This window comes from Mustela nigripes, chromosome 9 (assembly GCF_022355385.1).
Source record: "Mustela nigripes isolate SB6536 chromosome 9, MUSNIG.SB6536, whole genome shotgun sequence".
Lineage (NCBI taxonomy): Eukaryota > Metazoa > Chordata > Mammalia > Carnivora > Mustelidae > Mustela > Mustela nigripes.
The window spans coordinates 3,693,862-3,712,813 of NC_081565.1; the positions used below are offsets into that span (position 1 = coordinate 3,693,862).

Sequence of the window (18,952 nt, forward strand, 5' to 3'; positions counted from 1 at the left end):
TGCTCGTGGTTTTGGAAGAGTGCCAGTATTTCTGTGTTTATGAGATCTTGTGCCACCTTTGCCTGGTCGTGGCAGAGTAGCGGGTGCAGGGGCTGGAGGGCGAGGCCTCCCGACTGCTGCCCGCGCGGCGAGCCCTGGGTGGGCGCAGAGAGCCCCCAGCGTGTCTGTCTCAGATTCGGGAAAGCCGGTCGCAGTTTCAGCTCTGCTGGCTTCCTCTCATCTCCGCTCCGTAGCATGGTATATCGGGGTTATTTTTGTGAAATAATTCAAAGCTGTCTGTTGCCGCGTTTCCAAATCGGGGCCGGCAGGACTGTATTTTAGAGAAATACTCACTAAAATACTGTGTATTTTAGAGAAATACTCATTTTAGTGTCACCTGATCTTAAAAACATGTGGTGGTTCTTTTCCTGTCTGTACTGATGTAGTTTGAAAAAGACCAGAAGATGATCGTCTTTTTCTCGAGCTGTGAGCTGGTGGAGTTCCACTACCACCTCTTCCTGCAGACCCTGCCGAGCCGCCTCGGGGCCCCGGCGTCCGGGCAGCCGCCATCTGCGTCCACGCGATTAAAATTCCTGCGGCTGCACGGCAACATGAAGCAGGAGGTGAGCAGCGCGCGGGGCCCCGAGAGCCGAGGCGGGAGCCGACCCGAGGCCCAGGAGCAGGAGTGTGTCCTCGGGGGTCGGCGCCGCCCTCCCTCTCGGACCCCACCGGGCTGGGCGGGGATGCGCCTCAGGTGGGCGCGTCGCCGGCCCTGGAAGCAGACCCCACGGCTGGGCGGGCTGGGCAAGGGCGTCCATTGTTCCCGTGTGCTCGTGCTCCGGGAGCTGCCCTCTTCCACCTGAGAGAGCTCGCAGGCCTGTCTTGGCCCGAGTCTGCCTCAACCAGCTGTTAAGGCAACAGAGTACCACTAAGTAGCTGGCACCGGGGAAGGGTTTTGCCTTTTTAGTACCCAGTGTGTAATTAGGGCTTGATGTCTTCAAATTAAGAGCATTAATGGAGCTAAATTGTGGATCCCATATGGTACTGCTGAGCGCGACTGCTGTCATTGTCAACAAGATACAGCGCTCTCACTCTTAACACCTTGGTCGGGAGAGGGGCTTCAGGGTCTCCGTTCTGTCTCGGCTCGGAGTGGTGTGTCGCTCGGGAAGAAGAGAGCGGCTCCCGGGTCTCAGGTTCTGGGCCACGAGGCCCTCGTTCCGTTGAGGTGGTCAGCAGAGAGCAGACTGAGGGGGACATGCTGGTGTGGAAGGGGGACAGGCTCCTTCTTGTCCTCGACGGAGGTGACCAAGCGCTCAGACAGGGAGAGCCGACCAGGAGTCAGAGCGAGACTTGACTGGAACCAGCCTGAAAACACGCAGCATTTCTAGAACCGAAGGAGACCTTCAAGTTGAGTCCAGGCCCCTTCTTGTGCTCACTTTTGTTGTGTTAATAATTAAGGATATGGAGCCTCAGAAGGGAGCTTGCTCAAGGTCACTCAAGGACACAGCTTCTTATTTACCACAAGATTGGGTAGAGTTTCCCGAACAGTCCAGCCTTTGTGCATTTTATACACTCTTGGTTTTCAGCTCCAAGGCCCCCAGTCCAGTTGGATTTGTTGATTTCCTAATTTCATGCCATTTACAGTGTTTGTTCCTCATCCTCTCCGTCTTGAATTCCTCCAAGACCCTCTGCAGGCTGGGCGTAAGGATGACAAGGGAACCGGCGCCGGGCCCGGGAGGATCTAGAAATTTGCAGAGGCCGTGCCGGAGCTCTGAGTGAAATTATCTCAGACCGTTTGCCTCACACTCCAAGGGCAATGGCCCGGCATGGCGCTCACGGCTGCGTGCTCTGGTCCTGCCTCTGCGTTTACCGGCTGTGCAGCCTCAGGAGAGCGTGCCACCTCCCTGCGCCCCAGTTAGCCCGTCTCTCAAAGCGAGGTGACACTGGTACTACTTCACGGGGTCAGTGCGGTGATGCACCGAGTGAATGCAGAGCACGTGCGTGGTGTAGGACCTGGTCCGTGTGTGCTCTGGGGGTGTGGGTGCCCTTACACTGTTCTCGCTCGTTCCCAAATGGTCAGCCTGCCCCTTGTTGTTCTGTTTATTAAGTGTCTTGCCTCCACGGCCTTCTCCTGAGGTGGGTAGAAGATGGGCGGCAGGACCTCTAGATACCGTTTTACTGGCGTTCTCGTCCCACAGTCCCAGTCCCATCTGCCTGGCCGCTGTTCACGTGACCTTAGTATGTTCCCACTGGGGTCAGTGTGGTCCTGACCGCATCTGTAAGTGTTTAAGAGAAGTTGCCACTGGAAGATGGTGTTGCCTGATCGCGTGAGGAATGCTCCGGGTTTCGCAGTTTTTTCCTTATCCCAAATCTGAACATGTTACGTCTAGTCCATAGGGCATCTCACGGGCTTTTATGAGCTTTCCTGATTTTTTTCTAATCTTCAGTCTACAATGGGTCCATTAAACATGATCCTTCCAAAGACGGCAGCACTCTGGGCAGATGCAGCTGTCTTCCCCGAGGCCTGGATGCCATTCGGGAGCACAGCCCCCTGGGTCCATGTGCCAGTCCAAACCTCTGAGGTGTACATGTGCCTTGGACAAGAAGTGACTTCATCTTTCTGTGCCTCGTGCCTTCATCTGGAAATGGAGGTGGTGATAGTTCTCCTCACGGGGTTTTGTGCGGATTAGGCGAAGTTCAGGCCTGCGGAGCACAGGCCACCGTGTAGGATGTGCTAGTGCTCTGTGTGTGCTGATGGCGTTCCCCACTGTGCCCAGGGCCTCCAGTCAGATGACACGGGAGATGCATGTGAAGGACTGGAGTGAGGGAGACCCCATTCCTGTTCCCGAGCCACCCACATGTTTAGTGCTTTGGTTGTATTCCTTTTCAGTTGCTGATAGACGGACACGGCCAGGTCTGAGCCGTTTGCCGTGCTGTGGCTCAGGCCACATGGGGCGTGCTCTTGGCAGGCCTCTCAAATGGACATGCCCTGTGGTGCGGCAAGACCGCCTTTAGGGTTCCACCCCCAAGGTTTTGATGAAACACCTGTACAATAAATTATCTGTGGAGGTGTTGATCCCGGCCCTGGGCGTAACAGCAAACCGTCGGAGACAGCCCAGGTCCGGTCATGGAGCACTGACTGAGCCGAATGCAGACGTAGTGGCATGACGGGACTTTCGTGTTGTCTTGGCACGAGAGCACGTTAGTAGGAGAAGTAGCACACTACCGTTCTGGAAGAAGCCACATCTTGGGTCCCATGCCCAGAAGCGGTTGCTGACAGTGGTTGGATGTTTGCTTTGAGTGGGGGAACGATTTGGTTTTCTTCCTCTGACTTGAAATACATAATTTTCTACAGTTAGAATGTATGGTTTTTATAATTTTTAAATTTTCTTTAAAGTTCATTTTTTTAAACATTGCCCTGTAGGAAAGGCGGTTCTTGACGCCTGTGGACCACCTGTAGAAAAACGTGTTTAGAACAGATTCTCAGTTGGGAACCGGGAGTGCAGTCACTTGTGGCCTTGGGCCTTGTCTGCTCCTGGGATGGGCCGTTCCTGAAGGCTGCGCCAGCCCTGGCCCTGTGTTCCTGAGATGTGCTGCCCCCAAAGCTCCACTACCTTGTCAGAGTCCCAACAAGTCCAGTCCTGGAAGGACAGGGTCTGAGGAGAGGATGCAGACGGTCTACTTCTTCCTCTTTCTCGGCAAAGCCTCTCAGGGCCTACAAACAGATCGAGCAGGATGAAGCCTGGGAGTTATGGGGTCTAAGCCTACAGTGCTGGGTCCAACCTCAGAGTTGTAAGACTGTGTTTTTCCTTGTTTATATAGGAAAGAACAGCAGTGTTTCAAGAATTTTCGCATTCCAAGACAGGCGTCCTTCTTTGTACGGTACGTACCCCTCTGCACTCGACCGGGAGGCTGGGCCCCTGCCATTCCTCTCGCCAGGTTGCCCCGCGGCCAGCCCCTCAGGGTGTGGCCGGTCGCCTTGCACTTCTGGCGCGTCACCTGACTGTGCCGCCGCGCACAAGTCTTGCCGATTTGCTCACTAATAGTGGCAGCTGTTGGTCTGAAAATGTGTGAATCTTGGTGATTTCTATCCACCAAAAACGTGTAAATTACAGCTTTCGGGAGTAATTAGAGCTGAGAAAGTCTCTTTGCGACAGAACCCCTCTCCTGCCTCTGCTCGCCTTTTTTAGAAGGAAAATAGATGCGCTTGCACAGACGCTCTCTGCTGCTGCCTCACACTGCCGTTGGCCCTGCGATTCTCGGGACCGGGTCATTCGGCCTCGGTCATGGCGGGCTTGCGTGGCCGCTGCCTGTGGCACAGAGCTGGCCTCTTGGATGCACCTCTAATGTGCTCTTTTGAGACTGAAAACTCACAGCTTCAGTGTCCCCACCTCTGGGGACTCACTTCCCCATGGTTGTCGCCAGCTCCTGAGGTTCAAGTATCTTCCCTTCTTATGCCGTCTCGGATGATGCGACTTAACCCCCCACGGGGTGTCTGAGAAGTCCCTGTCTGTGCGGTCCCGAGGTTGCCCTGAAACTGGCTTGTCCTGGGGGCGAGTGCCGGGCAGAACAGACTGTCGGCTCTTGGCTCACCTGTCCAGGTCTTGCTTCTTCGTGCAGTTACTTTTCTTTTCTTTTTTTTTTTTTTAAGATTTTATTTATTTATTTGACACAGAGAGAGAGCGCACACACAAGCAGGGGGGAGTGGCAGGCAGAGGGAGAGGGAGAAGCAGGCTCCCTGCTGAGCAGGGAGTCTGACATGGGACTCAATGCCAGGACCCTGGGATTGTGACCTGAGCCGAAGGCTGATGCTTAACCCACCGAGCTACCCAGGCACTTGTGCAATTACATTTTTAGGAACCTCTGCTCTGCCTTCAGTTTTCAGGGCAACGGGCATTGTTCCCTTCCTTAAGGCAGGGTTTACGAGTGAGTGCAGCTTTGCTTCTCCTGTAGGAGGGGGCCACGCGGTCACCCGTTTTATCACAGGGTGCCAGTTCGCACATGAGTGTGGCAAGCGGTGGCTCTGTGAGTCGGTTGTCCCGATCTGGGAATGGTCACTACTGGCACGCCTGCCTCCTGAGGAAGACCGAGTCCGACCAGTGCCCTCCCCTTTGCAAAGCCCATCTGCAAATCAGACGCAGTGTGAGCGCTCTACCCAAAGGGCGAGTCTGCCGCGAAGATGAGGCCACGGGATCTACCTGCCAAATTCGCCAGCGGTCCTTACCGTGTCCAGTCAGACTTCCTGGGTCCTGACCCCTTCCTGTTTCTTTGGTCTCCACTTCCCCCCTTGCTTCCTGCCCTCAGCCAGGCAGGCTCCTCTAACCACCCGCTGAATGCAGCATCCGTCCTTTTCCTGGCCTTGGGGCCTTTGCACGTGCATTCCCTCTGCCTGGGAAGCCTGCCCTGACTTGGACGAGTCCCTCCTGAGACCCCCCCACTTCAATTTCAGTTTTTGAAGAACGTGAGCTCCGGGAGCGCGCATTTCCCCCCGTTAAGCATTCCCACTGAGCCCGCACTTATGGTACTCATCATGCCGGGTCTAAGTGTCCTCTCCCCACGATCACAAGCCTCTTAGGGACGGACTGTGTCTTGCCTGCGGTCCCTTGTCAGTGTCTGGCCCAGAGCAGGTATGCGCGTATACTCCGTGTTTGTGAGCCGAATGGGTCAATATTGGGGCCCGAGAAACACAGTGTTGAAAACCACCAGCGTCTGCCTGCCTTCTTCTGAAGACGGAGAGAGGCGCCATTGCGCTTGCTCGTGGGAGTCAGTCCCCTTTTTCATACACATGGTGGACCTGAGGGCTGAATGTTCCAGGTTGTCCATATTGAAACAGGAGCAATAGGAACTTTTGTGGGGGAGTTTAAGAAAGGAACAGAATGTTTTATCTTTGACCTTTAAGATGTTGGCTTTGTCCCTGGTGGAAAATTTTCAAGTCTCCTGGTGTTTTTTACAGACATGGGTCAGCTCTGGGTCTCAAAGTGGGCTCTAGGGATAGGAGGTCAGTGTTTTGGTTGGTTTTGATTTTGGTCTTTTTAGTAGGTTTACATGGAAGTGAAGGTCATTCTTTTTTAAAGGTAATTCTCAGTGGGGTCAGAAGCCATGATGACTTCCCTTGATTCGTGTGGTTGACATCTGCAGGCAAAGTGAGGCCAGCCAGCCAGGGAGCACCCCTGACTTAGCAGAACACAGCACCCCCACCCCTCTGCCCCCTGCCAGTCCCAGGTGATGCACAGAAAGCCGACTCTCACTTGCCTGCAATCTGATGTCACTAAAGGTTCTTGGTGTGTGCTCGCTCGCTTGCCGAGGAACCTTCCAGTGTGCTGACCTTCCGCCAGCTTTACGTCGTCTTCCTTGTGCAATGAAGATCACCGGAGAACACCCGGGGGTGGGTGGGCTCATTTCCGGTCATCTCGAAGCCCAGACCCGAGCACGTGGTCTCTGGCGAGAGGAGCTCTTCCTTCGTCCTTTCCAAATTCCTGCTGGTTCTGCCATGGTCATTCGCTTCATCCTGAAGCTTCTTGTGCCCGAGAGCTTTAGGCACAGGAGACCCACTGCAGTAGATCGTGGCGAGGATGCTGTCACTCTGTGTCCTTTTAAGCAGCCTGTTGCTTGCCAGGCCCTCTGCATGCTCTCCAGGAGCCTCCGTAGTGTTAATGAGGAGCGGGGGCCACGGCAGGACGGGGCAGATGGAGAACGGGCTACTTGGGGTAGAGCGGACTCGTGCTGTCCGTTGTGGCGGGGCAGGGGCGTTTCCCTCCTCCTCATACCGTACCTTTTGCCATTTTGATTTATCATCCCAAGATATACATATATATATATAGATATATATATCTATATATATAGATATATAGATATATATATCTATATATATATATTTTTTTTTAATTTATTTGACTTAGACACAGCGAGAGAGGGAACACAAGCAGGGGGAGTGGAAGAGGGAGAAGCAGGCTTCCCTCTGAGCAGGGAGCCCAATGCGGGGTTCTGTCCCAGCACCCTGGGATCATGACCCAAGCCGAAGGCAGACACTTAATGACTGAGCCGCCCAGGCGCCCCTCATCCCAAGATGTTTTAACGAGCTCAGAAGACTGGCTCTCGTGTATGAGGAGTTGGGAGCTGTGCCAAAACCGCCCAAAAACTCCCAGTGTTGCTCGTTCCGACTTGAGAATCCCTCCCCCGATCCATTTTCCTGCCTGCCGACTTTCCTCTTACTAGGAGCCATTGAGGATGTGTGTGCATGTTTTCTGTCATCTTAATTACGAACAATCTTAAAGCAAGGACCTTCCTCATTCTATGTGGCCTTTCAGGACCTAGTGTGTGGCTTTGTGTCCCGCGGGTTCTCGGTGACTGTGTGAGGCCTTGCGGGTGTGAAGCGTAGGCAGAAGCGAGCGGGCAGTGGGGGCAGGACCGACCGGTCTGTGAAAGGGCGCCCCTGACGCGTTCCGGTGTCAGCTTGCGTTCTCCGGAGAAGTAGATCTAAGAAGCCGTGTTGAGAGGGAGTAGGGATTAGCAGGAAGGAGCCGTTTGAAAGTTCCGAGCCCACTTTCCTAAATGGAATTAAGAAATCAAAGGAATCTGATGGGAGATACTGGGTTACCTACAGAATATTTCCTCCTGCTTCTGGCGAAGAGCTCACCCTGAGCCAAAGGAGGGGACAGTGGGTTTCATCCCCATTGTCATGTGGATGGGTCGGTAAAGGGAAGTGGCACGGAGTGACTGGAAGGTGATATTCCTGCGCCGCATCCGGCCGGCAGTCCAGCCCTGGGCTCTCTGTCGTACACTTGGCTCTCCCTGGCCGTCCGCGGAAGACAGGAGCGCGGTCGCCTTTCTCCCAGCCTGGAGGGGCCCTCCCAGCTCCCCTCGCTCTGCGGGTCGCTTCTCCGTGGGCCTCCACCTCGGCTGTCCGTCAGCACGTGCTCTTTCGGAAGACACCTGAGCCGCCTGTGCTGCTTTCCTCCACCCTCTCCTTTTTTTTTTCTTGTCTTGAAGCCCACTGTTGTGTCTGTGCGGTTCCTAATCTCCCTTCCTCCTGGGGAGTTTCCACTGTGCCAGGACGCTGGGAGACAAAGGACGCTGGGCGGTGAGGCCGTGAGAGTCATGGGAATGTCACTTCGCCACCAACAATAAATGTAGACTTTCTTGGTTTTCTCTGGGGCCTGCATTTGAGGTAAAGTTGATCTTTTCCACTTTATTTCATTCGTGTTAATGGCAAGATCATTTGGAGATGGTTGGCTGTTTACTCAGTTACGCTAACTCGTGTTGCCAGTTTTTTGGCGGCTCCAGCCAAGATCTCTCGCCTCTGACAGCTTCTGCACTCTCTCCTTCCTCCTCTGATTACGCAGCCCAATCTGTCACCCGGACAACGGGGGCCTGTACCCCGCTGATGGCTTTCCACACACGGCAATAATGACTTTTGGCAGGCCGGGAAGGCGGCAGAGGCGAATTTGCTGCGTCCCTTGCTCAGAGAGCCGGCAGGCCCCCTCTCCCTGTTAGTAAAAGCACTTTGTGAGGTTCTTGGGTAAATAAATGAGTCATTTTAATCCAACTGACAGGCTGGCACCTGAGCAAGCTGCCTTCCATCTGTACTCCTCGGTCTCGTGGAGGCAGCCGATTGTCAAGCCCCGGGCCTTCAAGGCCTCACCGTTGAGTGTCTTTCAGAACTGACTTTAGCAATTCTTTTGCCCTAATTAGCTCCAAGGAATACAGTTGGGCTGGGTCTGAGGTTCTAAGAGCGCAGAACACCGAAGCCTTTGCTGAGTCTCGGGCAGGTCAGTTTCCTGTCGATCCGGTGCCGCTGGCCGGTGGCGTTCCAGACAATGGAGCAGACCCTGGCTTCTTTGCCATCCTCTGCCCAGGTCGCCTGGTGGGGGCGAGGAGAACCCACCACTGCCCATTTGCCACCGTGCCGATTCCCGCCCCGTCGTGGGAGGAAATGCTTGGATTTGGAATTCTCAGTGCTCTTGACACGAGCAGGCCTGTTCGGTCTTCGCAGCAGCCTCATGCCATGAGATTACCAGGGGGAGTCTTAGAGCCGGCGTGTAGGTGGGTAACCGGACGGTCAGGGAGCTGCGTTGACTTGCCGGGATGGTGTGGCTGTACCGGCATGGTGGAGTCCTGCTCTCTGTGTTCTGGACCGTGGAGGTTATCCCTTTGCCCCACTCTGTGGCAGCCTGGCTGAGAATGGGAAGGAGGACTTGCAGAAGTGCCGGGTGATACCTGAGCTAGGGTGGCTGTCCGTGAGGGTCCCCACCCTGAGACCAGAAGTGGTGGGAGATAGGCAGATGCTGTCTCGGCCAGCACCCCCACCACCACCCCGCGCCGGACCAGCCAAGCGGGAAATGGAACCGCGAACGGTCCCGAGAAGGCTGCTGGCCTCCTTCCCCACCGTTTCAGCGGGTTTGTGCTCAGTGAGCGCCACGAACGTCATATGCTGTCTCAGAGTTTCATCTGTGTTTCTTGGTTGAATTTACTAAACCGATGAGCATTAAATTTTTCACAAAGCCTGTCTGTAAAGCTTAGACAGCCCATTGTCTACACGCATCTCCCACGGCAGAGCACTTAAATAAAATAAATCACTTCTTAACAAGAGCTTAGCAGATGTAAGAACCCGTCAGGTTTTCTAAAGACATCAACTGTGGTTAGTGTAGAAGACAGTGCCTGCTCCCCTTTAAGACAGAGAACTCTCTAGATTGTGTTCTCAAAGACTTCAGCTCTGGAACATCAGCCCTCCTCATGGCAGTGGGAGCCGCTCTCAGGGCAGTGGGAGCTGTCTGAAAACACTTCATGGCTGGTTGATGCACTTCGTACATTAAACTCCCACTTAACACTGAATAAATGCAGCCCAGCCACCATTCAGAGGAACCCCGCCGGCTTGGGCGTAGTTGGAGCAAAGGCAGTCCAGTCCCGACCTGCCCTGCGCAGTCCCCCCACACCGGTGGCTTAGATGACGGTGGCCAGTGTCCTCGGCTTCTGCCCCCGGCACTGGGCAGCACAGCACAAGGCTGTCTCGGCGAGCTGCGGGGACTTTGCTCCGGGTTATTGTTCTCCAGGAAAGCTCTCTGCATGCCAAGGGGGGAGGAAGGCAAGCTGTGCTTTACCGCAAAGTGCCGGCTAGTAGATGGAAGAAGGAGAGGCACCTGGGTGGCTCAGTGGGTTGGGCGACTGCCTTCGGCTCAGGTCATGATCCCGGAGTCCCCGGATGGAGCCCCGCATCTGGCTTCCTGCTCAGGGGGGAAGCTGCTTCTCCCTCTAGCCCTCCCCTGCTCCATGCTCACTCGCTCTCATGCTCTCTCTCTCTCTCTCAAATAAAATCTTTTAAAAATAAATAAATAGATAGATAAACAAATAAGTGGAAGAAGGGAATGACAGACTTCAGAAGTGACCCGTTTGCTGCCACCAGGGCAGTCGCTGATGTGGACAGGCAGCGGCAGTAGACACCGAAGCCTCTGGGCAAACAGTTTTGGGAAGCAGTCTCCAAGTTTTACTCCCTAGCTTACTGATCATTGCAAAGGAGAGAGGTCCCTTCACATGGATGCCACTTCCTTGGGGGGCCATGCACAAGTCCCCCCAGTGCCAGACAGGCTGCCCTCGGTCTCTCCTGGCAGCCAGTCCTGGGAAGCACACCCACGGGAAAGCTTCACCGGGATCTTACCACGAGGACACAGTTAGACACAGATTCTGGGACGTCCTTTAGGACACCTGGACTCCTTCAAAAGTGAGTTGTCAAAAAACCACATAACTAAATAATAAGGGCAGGGAAATCATTCTAGATTATGGAAGTGTCGAGGTGAGAGGTGGCGCTAATAAAAGCAGAATGCGTGATCTATGAGCCAGTTCCTGAGTTGGGCAGGAAAAACAACTACAAAAATCAATCTTAGGTGCCTTTGGAGAAATTTGAATATGAGGTGATTGTTAGGAAATAATGTTATTTGGGGCACTTGGGTGGCTCAGTCGGTTAAGCGTCTGCATTCAGCTCAGGTCTTGATCCCAGGGTCCTGGAATTGAGCCCCGCATCAGGGTCCCTGCTCAGTGGGGAGCCTGCTTCTCCCTCTCCCTCTGCCTGCTGCTCCCCCTGCTTGTGTGCATGTGCTCTCTATCGCTCTCCCTGTCAAATAAATAAGATCTTTTAAAAAAAAAAGTTTAATATTTAATTTCTTAGGTATGATGCTGGTATTGTGCTTGTGAGGAAGAATGTCCTTTTACTTAGGAGGTAACATGCTAAAGTAGTTAGGGATAAAACATCAGTGGTATTTGCAACTTCCTTTCGAAGGGCTCAGAAGAGTATGTGTGTAGAGAAAGAGAAGGTGGATGCGCACAGACTAGGGGTTGCTGGATGTGGATAAAGGATTCGTGGGAGCTCATTCTACTATTCTAACAACTTTGGGGTTTAAATTTTTCTAGATAAAAACTTGGGAGGAAATAATGGGCAAATAGTACAGGAAAACACAAAGAGAACCATGAAAACCACCCCAGTCCTTCTGCCCGGAGCCAGCCGCAGGGGGTAGTTCCGGTGAACCTCCTTCGGCCGTGGGCTCCCCGGCCATCTCTCCGTTCCTCTCTCCGTGTATCCGCCGACGCTTCTCATGTCTTGTTTTCTGGTACCCTCCTCTTTGTTTCTTTGGATTTTTTTTCTGGAAGAAACCAGGCTGTCCCTGCTTTAAAATACTCCACGTTCCAGATTTTATTTCTTGTTGGGCCAATGTCCTCCTGCCTCCCCCACACCTCCTGTGGACTAGGAGTTGGGGCTCTGTACCTGGTTAGATCTGCTCTGGTTTTTGGCAAGAATACACCCCAGGCCGCACGCGTCCTTCCCGCGGCACCACAGCCCGTTGCCTCTCCAGGGATGTCCACACATTCACGCCGTTTCTCCGTCAAAACTACCCAAGTCCTTTCAAGGACGTGCGGCTTCCGCCCTTGTCTGCCGCCCCCAGTCCTGTCCCCTGCAAGTAACGTTCTCTGAGCTTTTGGCTTTTCTCCTCCGTTACTGTTTTTCAAAGTGTGCGCAGATATATTTGTATTTCCTTCATTTCTCACACAAAGGCCTGCTCTGCACCCCAGAACGGATGGTAGATTCTCCGTGTCCGTACGCCGGCACCCCTCTCCCATCTCAGCCGTGGGACACGCTGCTGCAGGGGCTCCGTGGGACGGTCTTTCAGTCCGCCCGTCTCTGGCCAGACGCTGGGACTTTTCCACACCTGCAGTTACAGATTTTTCCAAAATGAGTAGCATTGTGTATGCAGTATGCTGTATTTTTGCCAGTGTCTTTGGGATGGATTTCTAGGAGTGAGATTGCACCCGGGTCAGAGGGCCAGTGCATCTGTAGTTTCGCGGGGTCCTGCCGGACTTCCCGCGGGAGGGTTTTAGACGATTTTGCGTTCCCACCAAGAGCTAATGAGGGGTGCAGCATCTTTTTCGATGAAGGAATAGCACAATACGGCCTTGGAAAAGTGAAGTGGACCTGGATTTGAGGGCTGCCTCTGCTTTTTAGTTGTGTGTCTCTGGACAGATTGCCTCGTCTTTCCGAACCTTGGTTTCCCGTCCATCAGGTGGGAGGGGTCGTCTTGCTGCAGAGTCATTGGGAAGAGCCCTTGAGGTAAACAGTGAAGCTCTCGCGGTGCCAGTGTGCAGTCAGTGCTCAGGACGTGCCGACTGCAGATAACCGTGTTAGGACTGTCGTGCTTGGATGTGAATGCCCTGCATCAGCTTGTCCCTAACCACCGGCAGATACCCGTTCTCCAGTCCCTGCCACAAAGGTCAGGCAGACGCTCGAGAGCAGAGAGCCTGTGCTCCTTGAGTGGGACATTACTTGCTCTCTGCTGCTCTTTGAGGCTGAGAAGTCCCCAGTAAGACTTTGCAATTCCCCTCCACAAGGGAATACTTTGGGGTGACCTTCCACACGTCTCAAAGCCATGTTGTTGTCAGGCGTTGCCAATCGGTAAGGGGCCGGGGAAAGAACCCACGAAGGCATTGATTGTAGAGTGGTTCTTCAGAGCAAATGTGAAAATAATAATACATGCTAGAAGTTTCCAGAGTTCTTACATGACACAACTGATCGTGACTTCAGTTCTCGGGCTAATAGTTTATGTTCTAGTAGAGTGGGTGGTGATGCCTGACCAACAGGTTCTGGAGAACTTAACCCTTGAGTTCGAATTTTCGAGCACAGATGGACTTCAGTGGGTCTCTGAAGTTGTATGCCACTGTGTGTGCGCGCGTGCGCGTGCATGTGTGTCTGTGTGTGTGGACGTACACCCGCCTGTGCTCCCTGGGGGTGGTGAGCCCTGGTCGTTTGCATTAGATTATCAGACGGATCCATCGCCCAAAAAAGGTTCAGAAACTCAGTCCTAAGTCATATTCTTTTCTGTTTTGAAGGATGTTGCAGCTCGGGGCTTAGATCTCCCTCAAGTCACGTGGATTGTTCAGGTAATTTTTTAGTTGTTAAGGTGTGAGCTCAAGGCAGGAATACATGATTGCAAATAGATGCGTTGGCTTTAAGTGGAATAATTATTATTAGCCTCTTGGGTGTTGCCCTGGTAACCAGGCAGCAACCAGCCTTATCTGCTCATTGCTCCAGATAGCTTTCCCGAACCCAGCCAGCCCCCCCCGCCGCTGCGGGGAACCAGCCAGACTGAGCAGTCCTGGGAGGGAGGGGCGGGCTGCCCTGCTCCCAGACTAATGCGTGTCACACACAAAGTTCCAGCAATGTGAAAATAACAGGAATTACCAGAGCCCTTGGGAGGTCTCATTGTGTCCAGAAGGAGATGGCTCAGCTGTCCTGAGAGCCGTGTCCGTGTACATTGACCTGCAGGGGGCAATTAAGTCCCTGACAGCGTCTTACACGTACCTCTAGCCTTAGACGCTTTGCCAGAGGGTACAGGTGTTAGCACTAGAGTCTAGTGGTTTCAGTTCTGTTTTTTCTTTTCGTTAGTCTGCAGGATGGTATTTTTATGCCCTTCTGTGTGGGGGCCAGAGGACACGTGCCCCATTTACGTGAGTCATGGTTTATTCACATTTTAGTGGAATTGCATGCCTGTCACTGGCTAGGAAGTCTGATCTGCTTACTGCAGACGGCCGCCTTTCGACTGGAGGCATTGTGTCTGCTTTCCTGATGGCCACAGAGCAAAGTAAAGATAAAAAGGCAGGACAATTTTAATAGTGGGGGCAGGAGGTGGACAGAAAATTGATCATTCAGAGCTTTTCTGTATCAGATGGATTAGATCCATGTGCCTGCCCTTCCCCCATACAGTGCAGTCCTTTTGGGCCTCTGGTCTTTGAGTCGTGTAGCAGCAAAGAACAGAAAGGAAGTGTGGTTAGATGGTCAATTCCTTTTCACGGTGACGAAGTTAATGCCCTAGAGAATCTGAAATGATGTGTTCTGCCGAGTTGGAGTCTGCCTTGTCCGTCAAGTCAGGAATGCTGTCCTTAGGAGCAGGAGCAAGTCCCTGTGTCGGGGGAAACCAGCTTCTCAGCTGCCCCCCAGCTCCGTGCCTTTGGGATCGGGTGGAAGTGCAGTGAGGTGGCGCGGAGTGAACTCCGATCCGAGCAGCCGGCCCCTTCCTCCTGACCCCGTCCAGTCCTCTGTGGCCTCTGCCCACTGCTGTGTCTGCCACGGGAGCAGGCCAAGGTCACGCGGCCGTCCTGCAGAAGGGTTGCCCCACTGCCTCGGACTTCACCTTGCACGGTCACCGTGGTGAAAAGATGCAGATAGGCAAGTGAAGAGACCTGTGGAGAAGTAAAATTACAAAGGAGATACTGGGACAGGAAGGCGGCTTGCTCATCGGAAACTTGGCCGCTGTTCACGTTGGCGTGTCAGAGCCTCGTTATTTCCAGTGAAGTCGGGGGTTTCAGGGTTGAGTGACTTCTCCTTGGGATTGCGTGAGGGTAACCATAGCACCGGGGTTTAATTCTTGGGATACCTGGAGGCAGGTGAGGGGTATTGCACTTCCAATTAATGGCAATCCCTTGATCTGTGAATGCTTCATTTTTGTTACCCATTTTAGTACAACGCGCCGTCGTCACCTGCTGAATACATCCACCGGATCGGGAGAACCGCCCGGATTGGCTGCCATGGGAGCAGCCTGCTCATTTTGGCTCCTTCGGAGGCAGAATATGTCAACTCGTTGGCTTCTCACAAAATCAAGTGAGTCAGAAACCTGAACGGGGTTTCGGCTGATCTCACCTAATTAACTTTCTGTCGCCTTTACAGTGGATGGGCCTTGTAAGCTGACGGAGAGCCATTAACCCTTGTGATCCCCAAATGAGTCCCAGAATAGCCAGTGGCAAACACCAAAACCCTTCATCCCGTCAGCACATGACAATTCTCATTGTGTTGCCAGACTAAGTCACAGAGCGATCTGTTGTGCCTGGTTTTTCTGTAAGAGAGAGGTCTGTGTTTCATTCCCCTTTCTGTCGGGAACGTGTGCACGGCCCTCACAGCCAGTCGCTTGAAGACCTTCCTTAGTCACAGTTTTTATTTTTATGCTCAACATTTTGTACGTTTAAAGGGGATTTGTCTTTGAAAAAAGTAGTATTTTTGACTCATCACACAGCACCCCCTCCCTCAGGAAAATAAACGCAGGGAGGAAACATTTTCGGGGTAGCCCAGACGCGCGCACCCCTTCACAGCCCGGGCTGTGTGGCCACCGTCTCGTGCGCAGCCGCCACACTGAGCGAGGCCCCGCTCCTGCCCTGGCCCGCCAGCCCAATGACCGCGGGAAGGGCAGTTGGGGCCTCCAGCAGACCCTGACCTCGCCCAGGAAGGACAAGCGAAGCAGAGGTGGAGAAGAGTGTCTCAGCCTGGCCGGGAGCGAATAAGTCACCTGCGTCACAGAAATGAGTGTTTCGTCGTGTTTTCTGTACAACCTCCGGCAGCTGAAGTAACAAGCCTGGAGAGTAGGCTGCCGAAGGGGTACGGTTTTCACACTGTCTACTTGCAATCATTTCTTCTGCTCAGACATAGCACAGTGATGTGGAAAGTGTTTCTGGAGGCACAGAAGAGTCCTGTGTGTGCGCCCAGGAGGGTGGGACACGATTCCTGCCGTGCCCGGACGCCGGCCCGTCTGCTGCTGGGAACCGCCATGACGCTGGCACCCGAGCACCTCACGTGCCAGCGCTCCACCTTGCCCAGCCCGGTATTTCAGGAGAAGCATCGAGTCAACGATGAGGTCTTCTCTCTCTCAGTATAGGGCCAGCAGAATCCCAGCATTCTGCACCTGGACCGAGGTTTCCAGACAGGTGGCATGGGACCTGGTCTGGGGACCAAGCGCAGGCCATCCGCACGGAGAGCTGCCTGTGACCGTCCCCGCCAACCTGCCGTAGTCCCCACCGGCAGAGCTGTCCCTTTCCCTGTGTCTCGCAGCACTTGCAGAGAAAGTCGCCCTCCCTCCTCGCACCCAGGGCCGACTCTGCAGCACTCAGCTGTCTCGGGGTTGCTCGTGGGAACATCTGTGAGCTGGGCCTTCCTCAGAAAATGTGCCTGCGCACACCCTCCAGTGGTAGGGAGGCAGGACCCCACTTCTGATGAGCCTGGTGGCGATTTTGAGTGGGTCCAACTAATCCCGGCTTGGGTTTTCCTGTCCTTTAATATCTTAAAACAATTTCACTTTGAAAGAGTGGTTTCTCTTGGTTTCGGGAAGCCTGCAGATTTGATCTCCCTTGTAAGAGGAATGCTGACCGTCAGTTGTTCCCTCCCCTTTCACCAAGAGCTTCCTCCAGCTGGTTTCCCAGGCCTGTGGGCGGGGGCCGGCCGTCCTTTCTGTGGGTGCTTTCAGGCCCGAGGACAGCCCTCCGCTGGGCAGCCGGATGCCGGAGACACCGAGGCGTGGAATGAAAAGCCACGGCCGGAGCCCCTTCTCCCGTTTTCCCTACCGTGTCCTCACAGGCTGGGAACCTGTCACGGCACTGCGACTCTTTTCCTCGAGCATGGGAACTTGTCGACCTCCAGAAAGTGTTTTCGGAGCCGGTGTCAGCATCCACAGGCGAATTTCTCGTCACTGCGCCTCGGCGGCCTTTTACCCTCAGCTGTCTTCCCCCACCTTCTGTTCCAGGCCTACAGATTCGTGTTCTCCATTCCTTCCTGTCCTCAGCTCCTGGATGTTCTCCTGGGCTCAGTCACCGGGACCTGATAAGCTCAGAAAAGTGGGTGCCCGCGTCATGAAGTCAGGCGATAATTGCCCAGGCCCACAGCCTGCGCCTGGGTGCCTCTGCCTCTCTGCTCGCAAGCTGTCTTTAATACACATTCAGGCTGACGGCTCTGAAAGGCTCAAACGTAAACCTAAATTCGTAAGGGGAAAAGAATAGCACCAGCCTGAGTATTAGTGAGCCACGTGTATTTTAAAGCTACAAGAAGTACACTCGTTCTCTGTGACCGTCCCTGGGAAAAACTGTGCCAGCGGTATTTGTGGGGGATCCAGCACAGCCGTTTGCCCATTCCGGAGAAGTGCCACGACCCAGGGGTTCTGAGTGGGCTTGCAGGGGAAGCTCATAAAGATCAAGACAGAAGTACCCAGAGGAAGAGAGTCAGGTCTCTTGTGGAGAGACCATCCATTCCCGCGGCAAAGAGGCCTTTTCGTTTCTGTCCTGAAAATGCCCCCACTGAACTTTGTGCTCCTCATCCACTGACTGCTCTGTGGGCCTGATGTAATCAACAACCCCCACCACCCCGAAATACTAGTCGGAGTTACTCTGTAGCCTTGGCTCATGCTTCTTGATTTCTGAGGAAGGGCTAGATGTTGGGTATCTCGACTTAACACAAAAAAGTTAAACGTAAGAAGACCTGGTTACAAAGTGTGCCATGGAAGGAAGCAGACTTGAGCATTTTTGGAATACAAAAGGTACACTGCTAAATATTAAAAAGGAAAATAAGAAAAGAAAAATGGAGAAGAAAGGTGTGTGTGTGTGTGTGTGTGTGTGTGTTGCCTGAGAACCAGGGAGCCAGGCCGCAGGATGCTGGGAGGCTGATGAATTGGAGCGGAGATTCAGGAAGGCAGGCTGAGGCTCACGGCAGCAAGGGCCATCACAGCAAATTGCCGCCTGCCTTCGTACACCGCGCACTGTGGAACTCGCCCTGCCAGTGTCATTTAGCAGCTGGGGCAAGAGACAGGCGCCCTGGGCCGTTGCCACCTCTGTCGAGATGCCCAGGACTTTGTTTCTGCATCCTTCTGACTTCCTGGTGTCTGCCGACTTCTTCCCTGTCTTCCGCTTCTCCCTTAAACGTGTTTCTGATGAAAGTCGTCATTGGTTTATTAAAATGTAAATGCTTCATCAAAACGTGTATTTCTTAGATCAGGCATGAGGCAGTTCCCTGAATTTATTTTTCTGTCTCTTCTCCTAGTAAGGCAGGGTGGATCCGATCTGTTGATAGAACCATAAACAAGCAGAGTAGATTGGCTTTGTTCCTCAGAAGCAGCGATTTCTTAGAATAGGAGGGAGGCCCTTTTAAACTGTAAATCACTGCAGTCCGTTGTCCGCGGCCGGCCGCGCACTCACGGTGCCTGGGCGCCCCGCGCTGTCACGTGGACACACACAGCGGGGCCGGGCCTGGCCGCAGTGTCAGCGCCTCCCTCCTTCCAGAACGCGCGGCCGCGGTGGCGTGTGCAGTTCTTTGTATCCCCGACTCTGAACGGCCTCACTCTTTGTTTCCTTCTCCCTGCTTCCAGAGCTCGCCCCCAGGTCTTTAGTTCCTTTGCCTTTGCCTTTTCTTCCCCTCAAGAAAAGAAGTGGCCGATAGGGGCGGGTCCGCTACATAAGGACAAGGAGAGGCCTGGCGGTGTTTTCACCTTCAGATTTCCGGGCATCAACAAGAAGCAAGCTCGGCAGCCACAGCTTTGCTCTCTCACATGAAAAATAGATTTTCCATGAAATCATGAGCCCTTTCCCCCAAACTGCTACCCTCACGGTACCTGCTCTGCCTTCTCCGGTTGACTCCTGCTGTAAAAAGATTTCATGTTTCCATAGACCTGCGAGCTGGCAGCGGAGA

General features: G+C 53.7%; 1 protein-coding gene across 5 annotated transcripts in view; it reads left to right on the top strand.

Annotated features, from left to right (window-relative positions):
- Nucleotides 1–18,952, top strand: part of DDX31 (DEAD-box helicase 31) — a 70,921-nt gene that overhangs the window by 21,429 nt on the left and 30,540 nt on the right. For all 5 annotated transcript variants that reach the window (XM_059410456.1, XM_059410459.1, XM_059410457.1 and 2 more), the window contains 4 exons: nt 426–602; nt 3,802–3,861; nt 13,348–13,398; nt 14,976–15,115. In XM_059410456.1, coding sequence (XP_059266439.1) covers nt 426–602; nt 3,802–3,861; nt 13,348–13,398; nt 14,976–15,115 — 428 coding nt within the window. The remainder of the gene's footprint in view (nt 1–425; nt 603–3,801; nt 3,862–13,347; nt 13,399–14,975; nt 15,116–18,952) is intronic.